General features: G+C 35.0%; 2 protein-coding genes across 13 annotated transcripts in view; both read right to left on the bottom strand.

Moving 5' to 3' along the window:
• LOC127847816 (zinc finger protein 479-like) overlaps nucleotides 1-22,631 on the bottom strand; it is a 123,324-nt gene that overhangs the window by 6,163 nt on the left and 94,530 nt on the right. For 3 of the 7 annotated variants that reach the window (XM_052380005.1, XM_052380006.1, XM_052380007.1), the window contains exons 2-3: nucleotides 18,666-19,594; nucleotides 11,800-13,654 (exon numbers count right to left, since the gene is read on the bottom strand). In XM_052380005.1, coding sequence (XP_052235965.1) covers nucleotides 12,420-13,654; nucleotides 18,666-19,500 — 2,070 coding nt within the window. In that variant the 5' untranslated portion in view covers nucleotides 19,501-19,594 and the 3' untranslated portion in view covers nucleotides 11,800-12,419. Of the gene's footprint in view, nucleotides 1-9,510; nucleotides 9,846-11,799; nucleotides 13,655-18,665; nucleotides 19,595-22,631 lie in introns of those variants that run through there. The other 4 variants (XM_052380010.1, XM_052380011.1, XM_052380009.1 and 1 more) reach the window with 4 other exon arrangements.
• Nucleotides 1-22,631, bottom strand: part of LOC127847814 (zinc finger protein 737-like) — a 128,307-nt gene that overhangs the window by 59,074 nt on the left and 46,602 nt on the right. The window lies entirely within an intron of this gene.

Below are 22,631 nucleotides of genomic sequence, written 5' to 3'. Positions count from 1 at the left end.
TTGAATATAAAACAAAGGGCATTGTCAATAGTCGAATAAAACAACAACAATTAGTTGATCAAAAAAATAATAAAAAATTTGCAAGCAATACTTTTTACTCCCAATTAGGTAGTCATAAAGACAGCGCTGTGGCCCTTACTTTGTTGTTTATGCATTACTTGTTACCCTAAAGTTCACACGGTGTAAACCAGTCTATGAGCTTATCATCGGTATAGAACACTCGCTTTTTCGGCATACCTGTTTTACCCAGCTTTTCACCTTAAATGAGCTCTGAATAATGCCAGCAGGCACGAATTAATACATTCTAAATACAAATGTTTGCCGTACCCGGTCCGCACGTCTGGAAATCGTTCATGAACGCCGGAATAGGCTACCTTTACTTGTAAGTTTGCTGTATTTGCTTTGTTGAATTCAATTTTATATCGAAATGCATTGTGCTAAAATATACCATTTACAACTCGCAATTTTTTTTGAAAAGACCCGTGCCATGCTAAAATGGGTCTTATGCCATACGTGTCCATCATAGCTATAGCCCACCCAGCCTGTACATGTCTCAGTCTTGTCGAGAGATACATGATTAGACCATAATACATTGAGTGTTTTATAGCGGACAGCATCGCCTCTGACCATACTACGTACGCAAATGCACAGGCTGGGCTTGAGCTACGCTGGCCGAAAGTTCTATGACCTATTTTCGTATGATGCGGTTATGAAAGTGTGATTTGAATGTTTTAAAAAAACTGATAACATATTAACATACGATATATATTTCAATGGTGGCGAAACGCGTAGTATTAACCTAAGTTTTGTTTGCAAGAGAACACCAAAAAATGTTCCTACCCTTAAGTAAAAACTAGCACCACTAGAACGAATAGATAACGTGTTACCATAACAAAACGCAGGCTTTGAATTTGAATGGTTGTTTGTCTATAAAACACTTATGTGAATAATTATATGCAAATGTAAACCATTTCACATTCTGAAACAGGTAGGGGACAAACATGTGCATGCCCTTCAGTTAGAACCTGGTACCACTAGAACGAATAGATAACGTGCTACCATTACTAAACGCGGGCTTTAAATTTGAATGGTTGTTAGTCCATACAATGCTTAATTATAAATGCAAATGTAAACCATTTCACGTTCTGTTTCGACAATTTTTCCGACTGCGATGATGTGTATCAATAAAAGACACTTCATGTATTTTTAGCGTTTGTCTTAATCCGGAGTGTTTTTTGCTTGTTCAATTGTAATGAACATATTTGTTTTTGAATCCATGACGTATCTTTAAAAATTGTCATTTAGCCATGTTAAAAAGTCCATTTAAATATATATAACAGCAGGGCTTACTCTGTCATTCGCCAAATTAGCCAATGCCTACAAATTGACCTACATGTATTTGGCTAAAACTAATTTATTTTTGCAACACAATTTTCTTCATTAAACTTAAACTAAAACATACAAAATAAAATATTTTGCAATAGCAAGGCAATTTGGCTAAAGAATTTTTGATCCAGGGAAGCCCTGAAACAGCATACATGCAATAAAATGTTAAAGCATAAGTACACACATTAACATTATGCAAGTGTGATTCGCCAAGAATAAGTCAAGCGTGTAATAATAAATGTGCATTTATTATATGAACACTAATAAATGTGCATTTTAGTATATGCACACTAATAAATGTGCATTGTAGTATATGCACACTAATAAATGTGCATTTTATTATATGAACACTAATAAATGTGCATTTTATAATATGTACACTTATAAATGTGCATTGTAGTACATGCACACTAATAATTGCATTTTATTATATGATGTGCATTTTATAATATGTACACTAATAAATGTGCATTTTAGTATATGCACACTAATAAATGTGCATTGTACTATATGCACACTAATAAATGTGCATTTTATGACAATTATGAAAATTATATAAATGTGCATTTTAGTATATGCACACTAATAAATGTGTTTTGTATTAAAAGTAAGTGTAAAAAGACATTAACAATAAACATCTTGATGGAATACTCCTAAGATTGAGAGTAAAAAAATACTATGGAAAAAAACTAGCTAAAATATTTTGCAAACTTTGAAAAAGGTAAAAATGAACAAAGCAATCAACTTGTCGTAAATGACATTCCAGTAACCAACAAACTACAACCAGAAGAGCAATGCTTACGTTATGCAAACCCCTACAAACGGACGCGAGTTTAAACTTACCCAAATTTAGTACTCCTTCTTCTGCTGTCCATGAAAATAAAAGCTGTTTATCTAGGATAAAATATCTATTTAAATGCAAATTATGACATTTCATGTGAAATATGAACAAAAGTACGCCATCTTTTCGAAGTGAAGTGTACAGTAAATTATGCGACGGGGATTTTCGAATTGAAGATGGGAAAAGCAGGTAACGAGATGTGTGCGCATCACGCACTGTTCAACTGACTTAAGGTGATAATATAGGAAAAAATATAGGAATTTTTTCATCAAAATATAGGAGGTTTGGGCTTGTTAAGGGTTAAAATATAGGAATTTTATGGTAAAAAGTAATGTTCTAGAGATATGTAGAGAACTTCTTACTTACTGGTTTCATCTTCACCAACAAGGAAGATATGCTTATGAAGTAAAACACTGTGGACATCAATGTGGACACCTGCAGTTTTTTATTATAATAGTTAACAATCAACCAAACACAAGACATTATGAAACATAGATTAACACCTAACATAAGAACGCAACATAACATTGAATATGAAATTATTGCAACCAAAACATGAATCACATACATGTAGTATCATACCATGGTATATAATATAAATTCTGTATTTTATGCACATTAAAATTTCTATATACTCTTTTATCAAACATATTTGGAACACCAAAAAATCCTATATGATAAATGTACATACAGAATATAAGATTTTTCTGGCAGCTTCTGCATATAAATATATTTGAAGTTGAACAACAAAATTAATTAAACAAAATTGCACTGTGTTATTATACCAAATATTCAAAAGAATTGGCAGCCTGTAGATACACTTAATTCTATCTAAGATCAGGAAGAACATTAAATATCCCCTCAGAACAGATCCCTGGGGAGACCTGTTACAACTATCTGCTAGGATTTGTTCTCACCTTTGAAATGGTTGTATTATTCTCCATCAAAGGTGTCCATATAGATATCAGAATGGTGTACAACAGCACTCCTGCAAGATGGTGATGCTTTGGAAGAGGAGGGACAGCTTTTTACTCTGTAAATTAAAATATCTAAAGGCAGACTTACTTCTTATAAGTATTTTTTAAAGTGAGGACATTTTCAGAACAAAATATAGGAAAAATTCAAAAATATAGGAATATAGGTTTTGAAAAATATGGGAAAATTCTCCGAAATATAGGAACATATAGGAATATAGGAATCAGTTGACGACCTGCAGAAGTCATCACGCTCGATTTTTGAGTGCTTGACATTATAGCGTAGGCTATCATGGGGGAAATCTTTATATTCAATAAGGTTAAGGTAATATAGTCGTATTCCAACTGGAAGAAGACCAGAAGTGAAACATAATGATCGCTAATGTCTTAAAGAAGTAGGGCATTATAAACGATTCTGAGTTCAGGTATATTTTCGGCAATCTATTGAACATGCGTAAAGACATAAAACAAACTAATAGATTATATTTCAAGTTTGACAGCAATCGCTTGGCTGTATGAGATGATAATATTTAATATTGCAAAATATTACCTTCGACCTTGAAGGATGACCTTGACCTTTCACAACTCAAAATGTGCAACTCCATGAGATACGAATTCATGCCAAATATCGAGTTGCTTTCTTTAATCAGGGATAATTTTAGAAATCAAAAGTATGAGTCCAAAGGACTCGAAGGTTTTAAATCTATGGGTCCCAGAGAAAAAGTACGGGACCCATCTATGAGCACAAGAAAAACATTGTGGTCAGAGTATTTCTATTGACATCAATTTCCTTGGTCCTAAATGGTAATTTTTTTCGGACATTTGTTGTAAATCATGAAAAAACTTCAGATTACAGTTTTGCTATCGTACAACTTATAACAAAAAACAAGTCAAAACTAAATCCAATATAATTTTACTTCAGATAATACTTAACTATAGACTTAGGAGATTTCAATTATTCTTGGTCAAAACTATTTCCTAAGCACAGCTCTTTCCCATGCCTCTAAGGCCGCTTCAAAAGAGGTCCTTTAGCCGTGCAACTAATATTGCCACTAATACTTATCCATGTCCTGAGTGGATGGGTTTAGCCTTGCCACTAATATTGCCACTTATACTTATCCATGTCCTGAGTGTATGGGTTTAACCTGTTTCTCAAAGCTTAAGAGTCTGATATTTTAATAGAAAATCCGTGATGGTAAAAATGACCAATTAAAGAGGTAAGAAATTTATCATATTAAAATTTATTATCAAGTTGCCACAATGTAAAGTTAGTTGCAACAATCCTATTCCCAGCTAGAGACCTTCCTTATGAGCTGTACGTGTGTACTCATAAAAGCTCAAAACATTCGAGGACAACTAAATGTAAAGCGAGAATTCAATGATACAATTAATAGTGGATCTCTCCTGATGTGTAAGAAGTTTCTATTCAAACCTCCAACAGAAATTAACGTATGCTTATATGCAGATTACATTTAACTCTATCGTACGTATTGATCAATAGATGCATACATGTTTTAACTCTATCCATTACCCAAAATCCAGTCGAGTTAACATTTAATGTTGAACATCAAAATTAGGATTTTCAAATTACTATTTTATTATGCCCATTTGCGAATTAAACAAAACGTTTACAGTTATGCGAAATCAATTATATATAATTTGTTTAAACCGTTTACGCGTCGAATAAACGTTTCGACAATATAACGCATGAAATGCACAATTTCTACCATGATTACACCCGGTTGCATCATCAGTTATCTAACTAACTAGCCACGATTTCATCGTGTAGGTGAAAAACGAAGCGAAATATTAAAATACATGTGTATTAGGTGTAACAAAGCAAACAAAGTGCCTCAAAACCAGACACTTATGTCAATTACGTCACGCCTCGTCTGCATAATTTTAATTCAGGTATTGACTGCCTACGAGTGCTGTCACTCACTCAAAGCGTGCGCTCTCATCGGCCAATAGCGATTTTCCAACACAACGACGCTCCGCCTTAAGGGCTTAAGTTGGGTTACTCATCAGTTGTATGACTTTTTTCAAGACTTGAACAGGCCAGTGTACATAAACATTCACGCGTGTGTGGTACGACAAACAATAACCCCACTTGACCATTATATTAGATGAGTAGATTTACTTACATATCTCAACGGCTATAGCCATTAAGATGAAACGTAATTAACATTAAAAGTTTCCAAACAAAGCATTAGGGTTTTTATTTAACATTCAAATTGAAAGTCCAGGCTTACCCCGAGGAAGAATTTCATGATTTCTTAGGTATTTTCGCATGTTTTACATGAAATGCACTGTTAATTTGTTGCAAGAAAATTACAAAATTGTCAGAAAAATATAGTGCAATGCAACCCATGCTCCATATCATAATGACGTGTCTTATTGTTGAATACACAATTAAGCTTGTCAATGACCCAGATTATAGATTGCGCAATAGTAAAATGGCGGCCATTTTTGGTCGATTTGCAAGTTTTTTGGTCTTAAATTCTTTTTTCTCCATTCGCGAAATAATTTTAAGTATCATAATTTATACACTTTTAAGACACATGCGTCTGCGGGACTCATATATAGCAAATGTTTGCGTCCCCTGCGATTTTTATGCGTACATGACGCAGACCTAAAATTATCGCTGCTTTAATATTGCAAAATTTGACCTTTGACCTTGAAGGATGACCTTGACCTTACACCGCGCAAAATGTGCAGCTCCATGAGATACACATGCATGCCAAATTGCTATCTTCATTATTGCACAATTTGACCTTTGACCTTGAAGGATGACCTTCAATTTGACCTTTCAACAGTCAAACAGTGCAGCTCCATGAGATATGCAGGCATGCCATATATCAATTTGCTATTTTCAACACAGAAATATTTGACCGTTTACCTTGACCTTGAAAGATGACATTGCCTTTTACCACTCAAAATCTGCACTTATCATGAGAAACGCATGCATGCCAAACATCGGGTTGCTATCTTCAATATTGCAAAATTTTACCTTTGGCATTGACCTTGAAGGATAACCTAGACCTTTCATCACTCAAAAAGTGTTTGAAGTTTGAAAGCAATAGCATTGCTACTTTAGAAGTTAAGTGCATCCAGGGGGGCACGCGTATACGGGAGCTTACCGCGTTTAAGTGAGAAAGTTGTTGCAAAACTTCAAAGATGGCGTCGTTTAAGTGTTTGTCGTGAAGGAGTAGCGGATATTTTCACCCAGTAAGCCAGTTTATATTTATATTTCTTTTAAATGAATAAGCCCTTTCGGCTCTACGGTGTTTGCGCTTCCCTCGTTTTTTTTTGTTTCAAAACCGTAGACGTCGGAATAAAAAAGTTATTGAAGCAAAACCGTCGACAAATTTGTTGTTTAATTTCTTGACCTTCGAGATGTTGGAAGTTCGAATATCATTTTCTCTCATAATAAACAGTATTTGTGCATGTGTATAGTAAAATATAGCATAAATCACGAATATTTATTATCTCGACGCGTTGTTATGTCTATTAATTCATTCAATGCCGAATTATAACGGGTTAACCCCCATTTTTGGAACTAAACTTCCTTTTAAGCACATTTTGGGACCTGACTTCCAACTGATAAACAGCTCTTTCCTATGTTAGAAGGTTTTATGCGAAATAACTTTCGTGAATGAATTCCGCATTGGTGCGAATGTCTTGGAAAATATTTTCACTTGAAGAAATCAAGAGTTATCTTTTTTCTATTAATTGTTATATTATTAATTTTTATTATTATATGTTTTATCGGCTATTATCGCGTACTTAACGCTAACGTTTAGTGTGTGTAATATAAGACATTCGACGGTATTATTAACACAGTGTAATTCTTACCTGTTTATTTTAACACATATGGACATACTTATGTTTGAATATGCATCCAACGGAATACTATGCTTACTATTTCCAGATATCTAGACGCCAGTTATATATGTTGAGGATGCCAGGATTAAAAAAGACGGCGTAACGTAGTGTGTACCGCTCTAGAATGCAATAGGTACATGAAAACCCACCAATCAAACAAAAAAGATTACGTCGAAGTACCTTGCCAAACAATCACATATACGTGCAATAAAAGTGTAATGAAAAACAGAAGAGGGTAAAGCCGGTTTGATACTAGTATAAGGTTGATGTAACCAAATACTGCCATTGTTGCGATTCGGAATACATGAAGCAATTTGGAATACCTGACATCTGCTTAGAAGATGCATATCGGTGGATGTTTTTTCGGCGTAAGCTGTATTAAGCCAGCTTTTCACCCTGACTTGACCTTTGTAAGTGTCCAATAATATTCAAATAAAATTTCCCGCGGCTAGGTACGAATGAATACACTTCATTTATTCCATTGGCTGAGTTGAGTATAACACCAGAACATTGGAAACATATCCGCGTCTTTGTAACAATGTTTTACTGCATGAAACAATTTTATCTCTAATGAAAAGGCTCAATAGATAGAACAGTTTTACAATCAATTTTCGACATAAATACAGTTTGTGCGTTCACCTTTTATTTTCAGAGAATTACCAGCGCAAAAGCGTTTATACTAAAGGCTATGTTCTCATATTTAGTACTTACTTGCATTGCATTTCAACTCGCGAGGTTTCGGGTCAATTCGCGGCCAGTGTGTGGAAGTCAGAGTTTATATACAGTTCATCACCGGAGTTCGCAGTAGGGGTTGCGATCTTTTCATTGAAGGAAAAAATTGGAATCTATGCTATTTTTGTCTGATGGAGTAAATAGTTCGTTTAGTCGCTTTGTCGATATATCCATATTTTAGGCACAGCTGTTGCCTTGGTCGTGTACAGTTGGCGTAAAACAGAGTATTCACATAATGTACGTGAAGCATTAAAATTATAAATTAGTTTTTAAATAGGGCGTAAAAAAGAATACACCGTACTTATTTTTTAAATTAAATTTGCTCATTAAAAGTACCTTTATCACATAGCTTGTGCCCCGACGCTATCGCTAGGTGAAACTGTGGGAATTTAGTACAAGTATATTTGATGTAAACAAGTTGCTTGTTAATTATTACTGCTAGAGCAATATTATAAGCGACATACATAAGGAGCAATTTGCGGAAATATATGTTTCGCGGTTAGTGTGTTTGACTGACAGAGTTTATATACAGGTCAGACCTTATGTGCTGTTCGGAGTTCGCGGTCAGTAACATAATAGTTATATAATAAAGACGCTATAGCGTGAACTAGGTAAACTGGAATTTTCTTTACCACCAGAAAGATGTGAAATGAAGATATCCAGCGATATTATTTTATGGCATGTCAATAATAGATTCTTAATGTGTTTTCAACAATACCATGATAAATATTATTTTTAATTAATTAACAAGAATTATTCCATCATATTTACTAATGTATTATTGCAGCATATTGACTAATGTATTAAGTATGAGCGCGATGATTCTCGATACTGTTAATAATCGAATCAAATACACGTAGCAATGCCCGATAAACCACTCAAACAGGTTTGTTCGAAGAACGCGCGTATACATATTTAAAGTATGTACGGAGACTTCGCGTGTGGCCGGTTGACTTTGGTTTTCTGTTTTGTATCTATAGGTTTATGACCAGCAATATTTAATAATGTTAAATAAGCCGCGAAAACTCCGCGTAACATCCCGTACTGCGTTTGATGCAGCTAAAAACTGCACAGAAAAAGATATTAGCTATCCTTGATCTCATTCATTTAAATCTTTACCTTCCATAAACTCCAACCACAATCAACGCCGTATATCTTTTCAAAGATATTTCTTGTTTATGATACTTAAATATGAATTGTTTATTTAATACAATGACATTTGACGCGTTTTACCATAACGATACTGATACATGTAAGTGACTTTGATGTGACACGTTTTGGACGACCTTCTTTTGAACCAGTTCTGAGTTGGTCACTATATTATAATCGCAAAAAGTGAATTTGTAGTGGATAGAAAGATTTGTGCAAATGCAATACACGATATGATTTCAGTAGAAGTGATCAATATAATTATTATACATGAATGTTTTTTCTCTTTTATACCTATGTGAATACATATTATTTATGACTGTTGTATTGAGGTAATAAAGTATTGGTTCACTTAGAAAGATTATTTCGTTTGTTCCTAACATTGCCTTCTAATCGTAAGTAATGTTAATATGTCAAATGCATAACGAATTAAATCCGACCCAAATCTTTTTTATCATGTATGTAAGTGCTGAATACAATTGAAAATTTATGCAGAGACATCGTAGGAAGAAATGACGTAACACAGATAATGGTTTATTTTCATAACAAAGAGAGAAACTAGCATCATGACATATACGAAATAAAACGTGTAAGTAAGTAGCACTCATAGCAATTATATGTCAGACGTGTCTATGTAGACTTTATAAATAAAACAAAAACACTACAAACATCAGCTGTACATGTTTTGTTATGTTCGTGTTTTTTATTTGCTGTTTTAGTCCGGCTCTGTTGAAGGATTCTTTCTTGCATATTCTACATTTAAACTCATGTGGTCCATGAATGGGGCATGATATCTCAATCCTCCCCTGATGTAAAATTCCTCATTACATATACTGCAACGAAAGATGCAATTATTTTCGCCCTTTAACCTGCATCATCTGAAAAGACAGTAAAAGAATGGTTAAAAAAAGTTCATAGCAGACACGTAATAAAATACATGAAATTAATTATAATATTACTGAAAGATAAACGTTCTATTATCTCGTACATCAGCCACCACACAACCCATCTTCTTGAAAATAGGTGAATTGATTCAATTGGTCGGCAGGTTTTTCGAACAGCATTATTATTATTCTACAGTAAGTAACGTGATTAAGAAAACACTTATATTGCACCACGTAACATGCTATAAACTACAATATTGAAGTACACATATACACTTTATTTGAGATGGGTAGGTATATCATGTAAAGCTCTTTTACATATGAAAGAGCTGTTTGTCATATAGAAGTCAGGTCCCAAAATGTGCTTAAAAGGAAGTCAGTTCCAAATAAGGGGGTTAAACCAATAATGTTTGCCAATAAATTAATTATCAGTGATAAAACGGCGTCGGTAAAATGAAATAATCATGATTTTATTTATATTTTACTGTTCACGTGTGTCAATACTGTGTATTATAAGAGAAAATGATATTTGTACATCCAATTTCTCGAACGTCCCGTAAGTAGACAACAGATTTGTGGACGGTTTTCCTTCAATAACTTTTTTATCCCGACGTCTACGATCTTGAAACAAAAAACCGAGGGAAGCACACACACCGGAGAGCCGAAACGGCGTATTTATTTAAAATAATTATAAATACAAAGGGGCTAACCGGGTGAAAATATCCTCCCTTCCTTTAAGAAAATCCAACAAACGACGCCATCTTTGAAGTTTTGCAACAACTTTCTCACTTAAACGCGGTAAGCTCCCGTATACGCGTGCCCCCCTGTGCATCTAAACACATAATTTAACAAAATATTCAAAGTTACGAAGTCAAAAAAGGGAAATAATTCCGTCGAAATGCCAACCAGAGTTGGGCAACTCGTCCTGTAGAGTCCCCTTATAATAGTTAGCGAGTGTTTTTTTAAGTCTGAAGGCAATAGCTATGATACTAAAGGAGTAAAATGGACCAAAACACAAAACTAAAACAAATTTTCAATTTTAAGTTTCAAAGTATAAAAGGGACCATAATTCTGTAAAAATGCCAGTTAAAGTTGCATTACTTTGCCTGCACAGTTCCCTTATGATAGTTAGTAAGATGATAGTAAGTGTTGCAAGTATGAAAGCAATAATTTGATACTTTAGGAATAAATGGACCCAAACACAAAACTTTAACAAATTTTCAATTTTCTAAGTATGAAACGGGACATAACTCAAAAAAAAATGCTGACAGAGTTATGCAACTTAGCATACACAATTGTCTTGTTGCCATAAAGAAGTACTCCAAGTTTAATTTAATTATCTTTGATAGTGTTTAAGTTATTTGACTTTATAACAAGACATGTGTTTGTCAGAACCACAATGCCCCCTATTGCGCAGCCATAATTTGACCTTTGACCTTGAAGGACAACCTTGACCTTTCACCGTTCAAAATGAGCAGCTTCGTGAGATACACATGCATGCCAAATATCAAGTCTCTATTTTCAATATTCAAAAAGTTATGACAAAACTGTAAAGAAGGTCAAAGTTTTAGGAAAATACAATTATATTTGACCTTCGACCTTGAAGGAAGACCTTGACCTTGACTTTTCACCACTCAAAGTGTGCAGCTCCATGAGATACACATGCTTGCAAAATATCAAGTTTCTATCCTTCAATATTAAAAAAAGTTATCAAACATTAACCAAGGGTAAAGTTTTAGTGACAGAATGACAGAATGACGGAATGACAGACAGACAGACTGACAGAAAGAACAAAAACAATACACAACGATATATCGATCCGGGGGCATAAAAAAAAACTTTAACCAATGTTGACGCCGAGGCGAGTAGGATAGCTCTCATTTTTCTTCGAAAAGTCGAGCTAAAAACTAAAAGACGAGTGAATTAAAATTCAGATTGAAAGCAACTCTAACAAAACATTGTTTTATTGCTTCATATTGTCATGAAAATAACGTGCGTCACGGAGTCTCTACTAGTTCAGAGATTTGTTTATATGTTCATGTTTAAGCTCTTTCTTCTCTTATACCATATTATATTCTCATGTGCCTCTTTAAGTTTTCAAGGGACCACTCTCGTTACATGGATAACCTGACACCTAACACTCTTTAAAGTCTTCCTCCCATGAATACATGGATAACAAAACACCTAATAATCTTGAAAGTCTTCCTCCCATGGATACATGGATAACCGCACACCTAACACTCTGTAAAGTCTTCCTACTATGGATACATGGATAACCACACACCTTACTCTTTTAAGAGTTTTTCTTCCATATAGATTAATAGTATAACCAAGCATGTTTCTTCATGTTCTCTTCATGCGATCACTCTGGATACATGCATAACCGCACACCTTACACTTGTACGGTCTTTCGCCTGTATGAATAATCATATGTGTCTTCAACAAACAACTTTGTTTACACGCATAATTACACATCCCACAATTGTACGGTCTTTTTCCTGTATGTATCATCACGTGTATCTTCAAGTGACGACTGTTTTTACATGCAAAATCACACTCCTCACACTTTTATGGTCCTTCTCCTGTGTGTATCCTCTTGTGGATCTTCAACGCACCACTTCGTTTACAAGCATAATCACACTCATCACACGTGTACGGTCTTTCTTCTGTATGTATCACCATGTGTGTCTTCAAGTGACAACTCAATTTACATTCATAACCACACACCTCACATTTGTACTGTCTCTCTCCTGTATGTATCAGCATGTGTGTCTTCAATGTATCACTCCTGTTACCTGCATAATCACACACCTCACACTTGTAACGTCTCTTTCCTGTATGTATACTTAAGTGTTTCTTCAAATCACCACTTTGTTTACACGCATAATTACACTCCTCACACCTGTATGGTCTCTCTCCTGTATGTATCCTCATGTGCGTCTTCAAATGACCACTATGTTTAAATAAATAGCCACATTCCCCACACTTGAACCGTCTTTCCTCTGTATGTATCATCATGTGTTTCTTTAACGAACCTTTCACTTTACATGCATAATGGCAAATCTTACACGTGTATGGTCTCTCTCCTGTATGTATCCTCATGTGTATCTTCAAATCATTACTACGTTTACATTCATAGCCACACTCCTCACAGTTATACGGTCTTTCTCCTGTGTGTATCAGCATGTGTATCTTCAAGTTTGCACTTATGTTACATTGAAAGCCACACACCTCGCACGTGTACGGTCTCTCTCCTGTATGTATCAATATGTGATTCTGCAAGTGTACCTTCTGTTTACATTGAAAGCCACACACCTCACACTTGTACGGTTTCTCTCCTGTGTGTATCCTCTTGTGGATCTTCAACGCACCACTTCGTTTACAAGTATAATCACACTCATCGCACTTGTACGGTCTTTCTTCTGTATGCATCCTCATGTGTGTCTTCAAGTGATGACTATGTTTAAATAAATAGCCACACAACTCACACTTGTACTCTCTTTCTCCTGTATGTATCCTCATGTGTCTCTTCAAATCACAACTTCGTTTACAAGCATAATCACACTCCTCACACTTGTACGGTTTTTCTCCTGTATGTATCCTTATGTGTGCCTTCAAGTGACCACTCTGTTTACATAAATAGCCACAAACCTCACACTTGTAATGTTTTTCTCCTGTATGTTTCCTCATGGGTATCTTCAAGTGACTTCTGTGCTTACTGGAATCACTGCACACGTTTTTGTCTCTGATGAGGCCAAGTTCTCTTGCGAATTCGTCTCCGCACCAGACCAACAGTTCTTTTCCTGTACAATAGAAATATGAACAGATTTCGTGGCTTATTTCGCTTTCTTGGATTTTATTGATCAGACATTAATATTTACAGAATAGAAAAACACAAGAAGAATGAACATAAATGAAAGCATATAGGTCAGTCGGCAACACATATATCATTCATACATATTTGAAATATTTATATGCGCGTTCTTCGAACAGACCTGTTTTTACAGGGTTGCATCTAGAAAAACGTAGATACCCGGTAGGAGTTCTGGCCCCCTCACTTTCAGAAAAAGGGGAGCTTGATCCCATCATACATTTAAAATAGGCGGACTCAAAGAAAAGATTAATTAAACCCTTTTATATAAATGAAACTACACTCTATCTACCAGTATCAGCATATACCTGAAAAGTTATTGCCTGTCCCACAAATCTCTTTTAAGAACCAACATTGTTTAAACTAGGAATATGTTCAACGTAAGTTCATATTGAAACTATCCTGAACTTGTCAGTTCATTAACATTGAAGAAATAAATTCCAAAATATAGTTAACTGTAGAACTTTAAAACTGTTTAAACTGTTTATATACACTGATCAGATAAGAATTTTGTGGTTATGTTTATAAGATCCGACACCGATTCCATTTCCGATTCTGAATTCTGTACTTTTTGAGACATCATCTGATAGCGAACCTAACATTTGGTCATTTCCTGAGCTTACATTATTTTCTTCGCTTTCTTTTCTAAAGAATTATGTTAATTTTTGTTGCTTTGTTTTCCCCTTTGCGTTAGAAGCATCCATTTTTCCAGGAATTTGCAACTCACTTTCTAAATCTTCTTTGAAGTCGCATAGCGACTGTAAAGGGAAGTTACTCATTAATACTTTTTTAGCCAATCAAAATAGTTGTTTTTTCGGGAAATAAGTGATTTTCATGGGAAATAACAAATGATCGTTAGCAATTGTTGTAATTGTCAACAAAACAACTTAGTAATGTTATGATTTCGGTCGAACAATGTTTAATGGGTAAGAAATTATCTTTTCAGGATTCAAAAAATGTCTAAATTTATTTTTAAAAACAAGCGCAGCTGTTTTATAAATGCTGGCATCATTTCAATCATGCGGTAAATTGCAGGCTTTTGATTTGCATTTTTGCGGTGAAAGTCGACGAAAACTCGAGATCTCACGCTCTGGATGAAACCCTGTTTTTGTGATTTGTCGGACATTGTAATTTGATTCCATTATTAATGCTATCGTGAATAATCGCGCCTATGCTTAATAAATTGGTCTATATGGTTGAATATTTATAATTAAATTAATCAAAACTGGTACTTATTATTCAATTGTTGAAAACACATTCAAAATTTAGATTGACACACCAAAATTATATTGCCGAATATCTTCTTTTAATATCTTTCTGTTAAAAATGTGTACATAGTTTATGCGAGCTGACCTTGATACCTTGGGTTTGAAAGCAATGTATTAAAGTAAGGTAACAATTCCACTGCTTGAACAACGGCTTATTTATAGCTTCATACATTTACGCGTTTATTGGTCAATTTCGGAAACAATTTTAATATTTTTGTCAAAGCATAAATCAGTTTGTTGAACAACAATACCTATATGATCTAAAATTTATAAGGCCACATAATGTAATATCGTAGTAACATGGGCACCGCATAGAGGGTGCCAACACTCGGCTGTGGGTGCAGTTTTGAATAAATGAAAACTTGTTAGAAGTTTTATATTAGAGGTCACAGTAACCTTGACCTTTGACCTAGTGACCCAAAATTGGGTGTGGAGGGTAGAACTCATCAAGTAGCAGCTACATATGAAGTTTCCAAGTTGCAAGTGGAAGCACTTTGATTTTAGAGCCAATGTTAAGGTTTTAGCACGAGGCAGACAGCGGACGAGCTGGCTATGAAAACAGCCGAGCTAATAACCAAATATGGCAAAACAGCCTTTACGTACAAACGCTCTTGTGCTGACAATCTTCTGAATATAAAGGGGCACACACAACTGTATTGATGTAGAGAGTAAGTGTGAAACTGCTCTATCTCTCAAGCATTATAGTTAAATTTGGTGAATACACTGTTAACATTGTTGCTAAACGAACTGTAGTATCCCTTTTCATACCCTATACATGTAGTTCCCCCCCAAAAAGAAAGTCAATTGAATAACATATTAATATAATTGTGAAAACTGATTGGCAAGGTCAGCTAAGGTGAAAAGCTAGGTTAGACAGCCACGTCAAAAAATGTGCTAAAAATCTATGTTTTTATATGTGAATGTATATTTGCTTTAAACTATAGGCATAAATCAGTAAACAGTAGAAATACAGAGTATATATGTATATATGACCATATTATATTCATTAAAAATGTGCAAATGTGTTACTTTTTCCAAAAAACAACACAAATCTTAACTAGACCTTGTCACAAAAGTGACTTATACCCCACATATATTTATGAAAATGTACAAATGAGTTAGACTGTTAGTTTTATTACATTATATTATTAGTAATTCTTTATTATCTCAACATATTCTATAGTTTTGAATCTAAGACTGAATGCTGGGCAGGTTTTAAGTCAAGCAAAACTGTTTGTTATTTATGTCTTTCTTGCTATTTGTAACATTTTTACTTTTTAAATGGAATGATAGAGTAGAAAGGCAAGGTGTGACAAGGATATCAGTAAAACTGATGGATGCTCCCAAATGATGCTTTGTCGATATATGGGTTAATTGTGTGGAAAAAGTTAGACCTTGAGAAAATCTTATATAAGCCTCAGTGACCTTGACCCCAGTGACCTCAAACGTCATCAAAAGGTAGAGGTCTAGCAAGGTACCTACATGCCAAATATGAACGAGATCAGTGAAGTATTGAAGGTGCTATGAGAAACTATAACCAAAGTGTGAAGGAAAATCTATTATAAGCCTCAGTGACCTTGACCCAGTGTCCTCAAACCTCATCAAAAGGTAGAGGTCTAGCAAGGTACCTACATGCCAAATATGAAAGACATCGGTTAAGTATTGAAGGTGCTATGAGAAACTGTAACCTAAGTGTGATGGAAAAATCTATTATTAGCCTTGATGACCTTGACCCCAGTAACCTCAAACGTCATCAAAAGGCAGAGGTCTATGCAAGGTACATTCATGCCAAATATGAAAGAGAATAGTGAAGTATTGAAGGTGCTATGAGAAACTGTAACAAAAGTGTGACGGAAAAATCTATTATTAGCCTTGGTGACATTGACTTTGACCCCAGTGACCTCAAACGTCATCAAAAGGTAGAGGTCCATGCAAGGTATCTACATGCCAAATATGAAAGAGTATTGAAGGTGGTATGAGAAACTCCAACCTAAGTGTGACGGAAAAATCTATTATAAGCCTTGGTGACCTTGACCCCAGTGACCTCAAACGTCATCAAAAGGTAGAGGTCCATGCAAGGTATCTACATGCCAAATATGAAAGAGATCGGTAAAGTATTGAAGGTGCTATGAGAAACTGTAACAAAAGTTTGACGGAAAAATCTATGATTAGCCTTAGTGACCTTGACCCCAGTGACCTCAAGCGTCATCAAAAGGAAAAGGTCCATGCAAGGTATCTACATGCCAAATATGAAAGAGATCGGTAAAGTATTGAAGGTGCTATGAGAAACTGTAAAAAAGTATATTATTAGCCTTGGTGACCTTGACCCCAGTGACCTTGTTCTTAGTCACTGCACGTCTCTTACTTGCCATCTCTTTATATTTCAAGTCTCAAGTAAATCCCTTTAGTAGATTTATAGTTACATGTATGCTCCGGACAAAAATTAACTTTGAAATTAAATACAGGGAGATAAAAAAACTAAGGTAGATAGAGTTATGGTTCTTAGTCACTGCACTTCTCCTACTTGCCATATGTTTATATTTAAAGTGTCATGTAAATCCCTTCAGTAGATTTAGAGTTATGCTCCGGACAAACATTTACATCGAAATTATATAAAAGGGGAGATAATTAAAACACTAAGGTAGATAGAATTATGGTTCTTAGTCATTGCACTTCTCCTACTTGCCATCTGTTTATATTAAAAGTTTCAAGTAAATCCATTCAGTAGATTTAAAAGAGTTACATGTATGCTCCGGACAAGAATTTAGTTCGTACGGAAGTACGGAAGGACAAACTGGCAACAACATGTATATGCTCCCCATGTAGATATTTGCCTCAATCTGTGAAAAGGGGGTTTAATGTATGTGTGTAAAGTGTAATCCCAGATTAGCATGTGCGGTCTTCACAGGCAAATCTGGGAAGACCGTTTCCTTCTAAAGTGGCGTGGCTTTGCGCAGGGAAGATAAAAGCGGTGTCGTCCCTGATAAGCCTGTTCGGACAGCACCGGTACAACTGTTTTACAGTCAACACCAGAGCTTTTTTTCAATCGTTTAACCCTTTCCCTCTCAGAAGCAAAGTGAAAATGGCTATCATGTGCAAACAGCATATTATTAGAACAAATGTTCTGACCAAGTTTTATGAATGTTGGACAATAAATATGACTTCTAGAGTGTTTACAAGGTTTTATTATAGCCATATAAGGAAAAATGCCCCGCACTCTGACAGCCATTTTTTCAACATACCTAGAACCATTTTCGTACTCATCCAAGATATCATAAGAACAAATATTATGATCGAGTTTTATAAAAATTTGACAGTACATGTGACTTCTAGTGTTTACGTGGTTTTAATATAACCATATATATATACATGTAACTTAGGAAAAATACCGCGCCCCTTTTTGGTGGCCATGTTTTTCAACTACTTGTAACCAGAACCATTTTTTACAGTTACATGTACTTGTCCAAAATATCATTAGAAAAAATTGCCTGACCAAGTTTCATGAGATCAGAATATAAATGTGGCCTCTAGAATGTTACCAAAGCAAATATTCAAAATGGCGAATGACAGCGCGAGCCATGTGAGGCAACAATTAAAGATGCATGACAGACAAAAGGCGATCACAAAAGCTTAATATGACCACGTTGTTCTCAGGTCAGCTAAAACTAGAAATACCTGAGTCATTTTTTTTGGAGTTTGAATGTCGATGAACATCAAGGTTTGAGTAAAGGTCTTTTTGTATAGTATCTTCACCCTGAGTTTTCATTGTCCCTCCACCCACAGTTGGTCTAGCACAATATTGGTCAACATTTGAAAGTTCAATCTTTTCCCTTGGCAGAAATTCGGAATTTAGGTCGGCCAGTTGAGCTTGATGCTCGATAGCGTTTGAATAATCACATAAAGCATTTGGATTTTTTTCTGTTCTATTGCCATTGTCCGTATCTGTATTTACAAGTTTTATAGCTATACCACCTACATAATTGAGGTAATTTGTTGTTACACAATGTATATAACTCTTGTCTGTATTTGGATTTAGAAGCTGTTTTGTTGTCCCACATACAGAATGGAACTCATCTTTTTCTGTATATGCAGTTGAATTGACGATGTTGTTTCTGTTCACACATACAGAATTGTTGACATCTTGTTGCATTATTTCATATTCTGTATGTTCTGATTTCACACATTCAGACATGAAGCCATCTTGTTTGGTGTAATCTTGATCTATCTGTAAAGATCCTGTTTTTTCATGTACTTCATTCAAGTCATCTTGTTTGTTGCAATCTGGTTGTCTCTCTTCCCATAGAACCTGTTCTGATTTGGCATACACAGAATACAAATCAGCAGCCGTGTTATACCATTCATCAGTCTCGATTTTGACGCAAACAGAGTTCAAGTCACCTTGTTCTTGGTCAGAATTTAAGGTTGCCACACTCACCGTAGCAGACATAGTGTTTAGGCCAGTTTGGGTTGTGAAATCAAATTCATTTATTATCGCACTCTTCCTGTCCATGTCACTTTCCCTGGTATTGATTTCTATCTTTCCTTTTCTTATTGGGAACTTTTTGGAGGCTCCCAGAAGAGGACTTCTCTATGTACGCATCATTCTGGAAATAATTTACAGATAAAACATGTTCATTCCTAGGCAATTACATGAGAAAGCTATGGTCACAATTAACACTTCTAAATGTGAAACAAGGGACAAAATTGTCACAAAACCAGGTTTTCAGTTGAAAAAAGTCTAATAAAGGGAGACAAATTAAAATGTGCATTGTTACCCCCCTTTTGTTAAATTCAAATTATTTTTACTCGTGGCGACCTTGATTTCAAATTGAAAACACGCGATGTGTTTGTGAAACACTATGTCCCCATATATATGACGTTTGACCTTGAAGGATGACCTTGACCTTGACCCTTCACCACTCAAAATGTGCAGATCCATGAGATACACATGCATGTCAAATATCAAGTTGCTGGCTTCAATATTGCAGAAGTGACATTAAATGAGCAAGTTTGACCGATATATATGACTTTGAAGGATGACCTTGACCTTTCACCACTCAAAATGTGCAGCTCAATGAGATACACATGCATGCCAAATATCAAGTTGCTATCTTCAATATTGCAAAAGTATTCATAAAATGAGCGAATTTGGCCACATACATTTGACCTCTGACCTTGAAGGATGACCTTGACCTCTCACCACTCAAATTGTGCAGCTCCATGAGATACACATGCATGCCAAATATCAAGTTGCTATCTTGAATATTGAAAAAGTTATTGCAAATGTTAAAGTTGGAGCAAACAGACCAACAGACAGGGCAAAACCAATATGTCCCCCACTATAGTGGTGAGGGACATAAAAAGTCTGATAAAGAGAGACAACTCAAAATGTGCATTGTTATTCATTGTTCATAGTTACATAGTAGTTTCAAAATCATTCTATTTTTAAGTGTGGCGACCTTGACCTTGGAGATATTGACGCAATTCTTTCACGCGACACACAATCTAATAATGGTGAACAAATGTGCCAAATGATTTTAAAATCTAACAATGAATGACATAGTAATGGCCTGGACAAGCTAATTTATGGCTATGTTTGACCTTCAAACTCAATTTGTGACCTTGACCTTGGAGTTATTGACGTAATTCTTTCACGCGACACACCGTCTAATGATGGTGAACAAATGTACCAAATGATTTTAAAATCTCACAATGAATGACACAGTAATGGGCCGGACGAGCTCATTTAAGACCATTTTTGACCTTCAAACTCAAATTGTGACCGTGACCTTGGAGATATCGACGTAATTCTTTCGCGCGACACACCGTCTAATGATGGTGAACAAATGTGCCATATGAATTTAAAATCTCACAATGAACGACAACGTTATGGCCCGGACAAGCTTATTCCAACCGCCCGCCCGCCCACCGACATTAGCCAATCTAATAACCATTTTTTTCCTTCAAACCTGGTTAAAAATATTGCCAATCGCTTGACATTTACAATCATTACATAAAGTGGTCTTAAACACTTATCTATATATATTATTTACTTTTTTATTTTATGCTTGAACAAGACCATTGCCAAGCAATAAAAGTCCCCTACCGGCTCCACCATTGTCAGAAATTCCACCATTGTCAGATTGTTTTTTATTTGTTGCCATAGCAACCAAAATTTTTGACGTAGGAACAAAATGAGATAACGTGCATAATGTCCATATTGCCATCTATCCATGTTCCAAGTTTCATGAAAAAACATTAAGAACTTTTAAAGTTATCGAAGGATTCAAAAAACACCATTTTCAGCAGTATTTTTAGTCTATTTGTTGCCATAGCAACCAGAATTCTTGACGTAGTAACAAATTAAATGACGTGCATAATGTCCATATTGCCATCTATCCATGTTTTAATTTTCATGAAAAAATATTAAGACCTTTTAAAGTTATCGCAGGATCCAGAAAAAACACCATTTTCAGCAGTATTTCTAGTCTATTTTGTTTCCATAGCAACCAGAAATTTTGACGTAGGAACAAAATTAAATGACGTGCATAATGTCCATATTGCCATCTATCCATGTTTAAAGTTTCATGAAACAAATTAAGAACTTTTAAAGTTATCGCAGGATCCAGAAAAAACACCATTTTAAGCAGTATTTCTAGTCTTTTTGTTGCCATAGCAACCACAATTTTTCACGTAGGAACAAAAAGAAATGACGTGCATAATGTCCATATTGCCATCTATCCATATGCCAAGTTTCATGAAAAAATAGTAAGAACTTTTAGAGTTATCGCAGGATCCAGAAAAAAACACCATTTTCAGCAGTATTTCTTGTCTATTTGTTGCCATAGCAACCACAATTTTTGACGTAGGAACAAAATGAAATAACGTGCATAATGTCCATATTGCCATTTATCCATATTCCAAGTTTCATTAAAAAATATTAAGCACTTTTAGAGTTATCGCAGGATCCAAAAAAGTGTGACGGACTGACGGACGGACGGATACAAAACCATAAGTCCCCTCCGGTGAAACCGGTAGGGGACTAAATAATATATCATCTGCTATTTTAAAAGTTAAGACTAAACTAGACCTTGTAACACTATTATTGAGACTAATACCCCTCCATGTTGAAACGGGCAGCATGTTACATGTACATGTATAACAATTACAAACCCCCTCCATGTTGAAACGGTCAGCTTGTTACATGTATAAGAATGACAAATACATAGAAAGATCCATAAAGAAATATGTTTAATTGTAAAATGTGGATGCTTGCGTACTAACACCGATATGATTTACTTTGATATTTATGTTAAAATAAACAGACACGTTGTTATGTATAAGATATGTTATGGGTATGAATGGTTAATTATTGCAATAATTTTGACTTCCTTAATATAAGTTTATACAGTTATATGTACAATGTATTCTTCTACTGGTAATTTTAAATCGTATATCGTGGGCTAAGCGCAAAACGGTTGTAACTCCAATTTTTTAAATTTTACAGGAGAGACAAAAAACTGCACAATTTTTTTCAAAAATCACTTGCTGGATTTTTTCAAAAAAGCATACATTTGCTTAGTTTCAAGCAGTGTCAAAAGACTTATTTCCAATCAATCGTGATACATCGGCTATCTCGGA

This window comes from Dreissena polymorpha, chromosome 10 (genome assembly GCF_020536995.1).
Source record: "Dreissena polymorpha isolate Duluth1 chromosome 10, UMN_Dpol_1.0, whole genome shotgun sequence".
Classification (NCBI taxonomy): Eukaryota; Metazoa; Mollusca; class Bivalvia; order Myida; family Dreissenidae; genus Dreissena; species Dreissena polymorpha.
The sequence above is the reverse complement of the archived record's forward strand: the minus strand, read 5'-3'. Positions and strand labels throughout refer to the sequence as shown.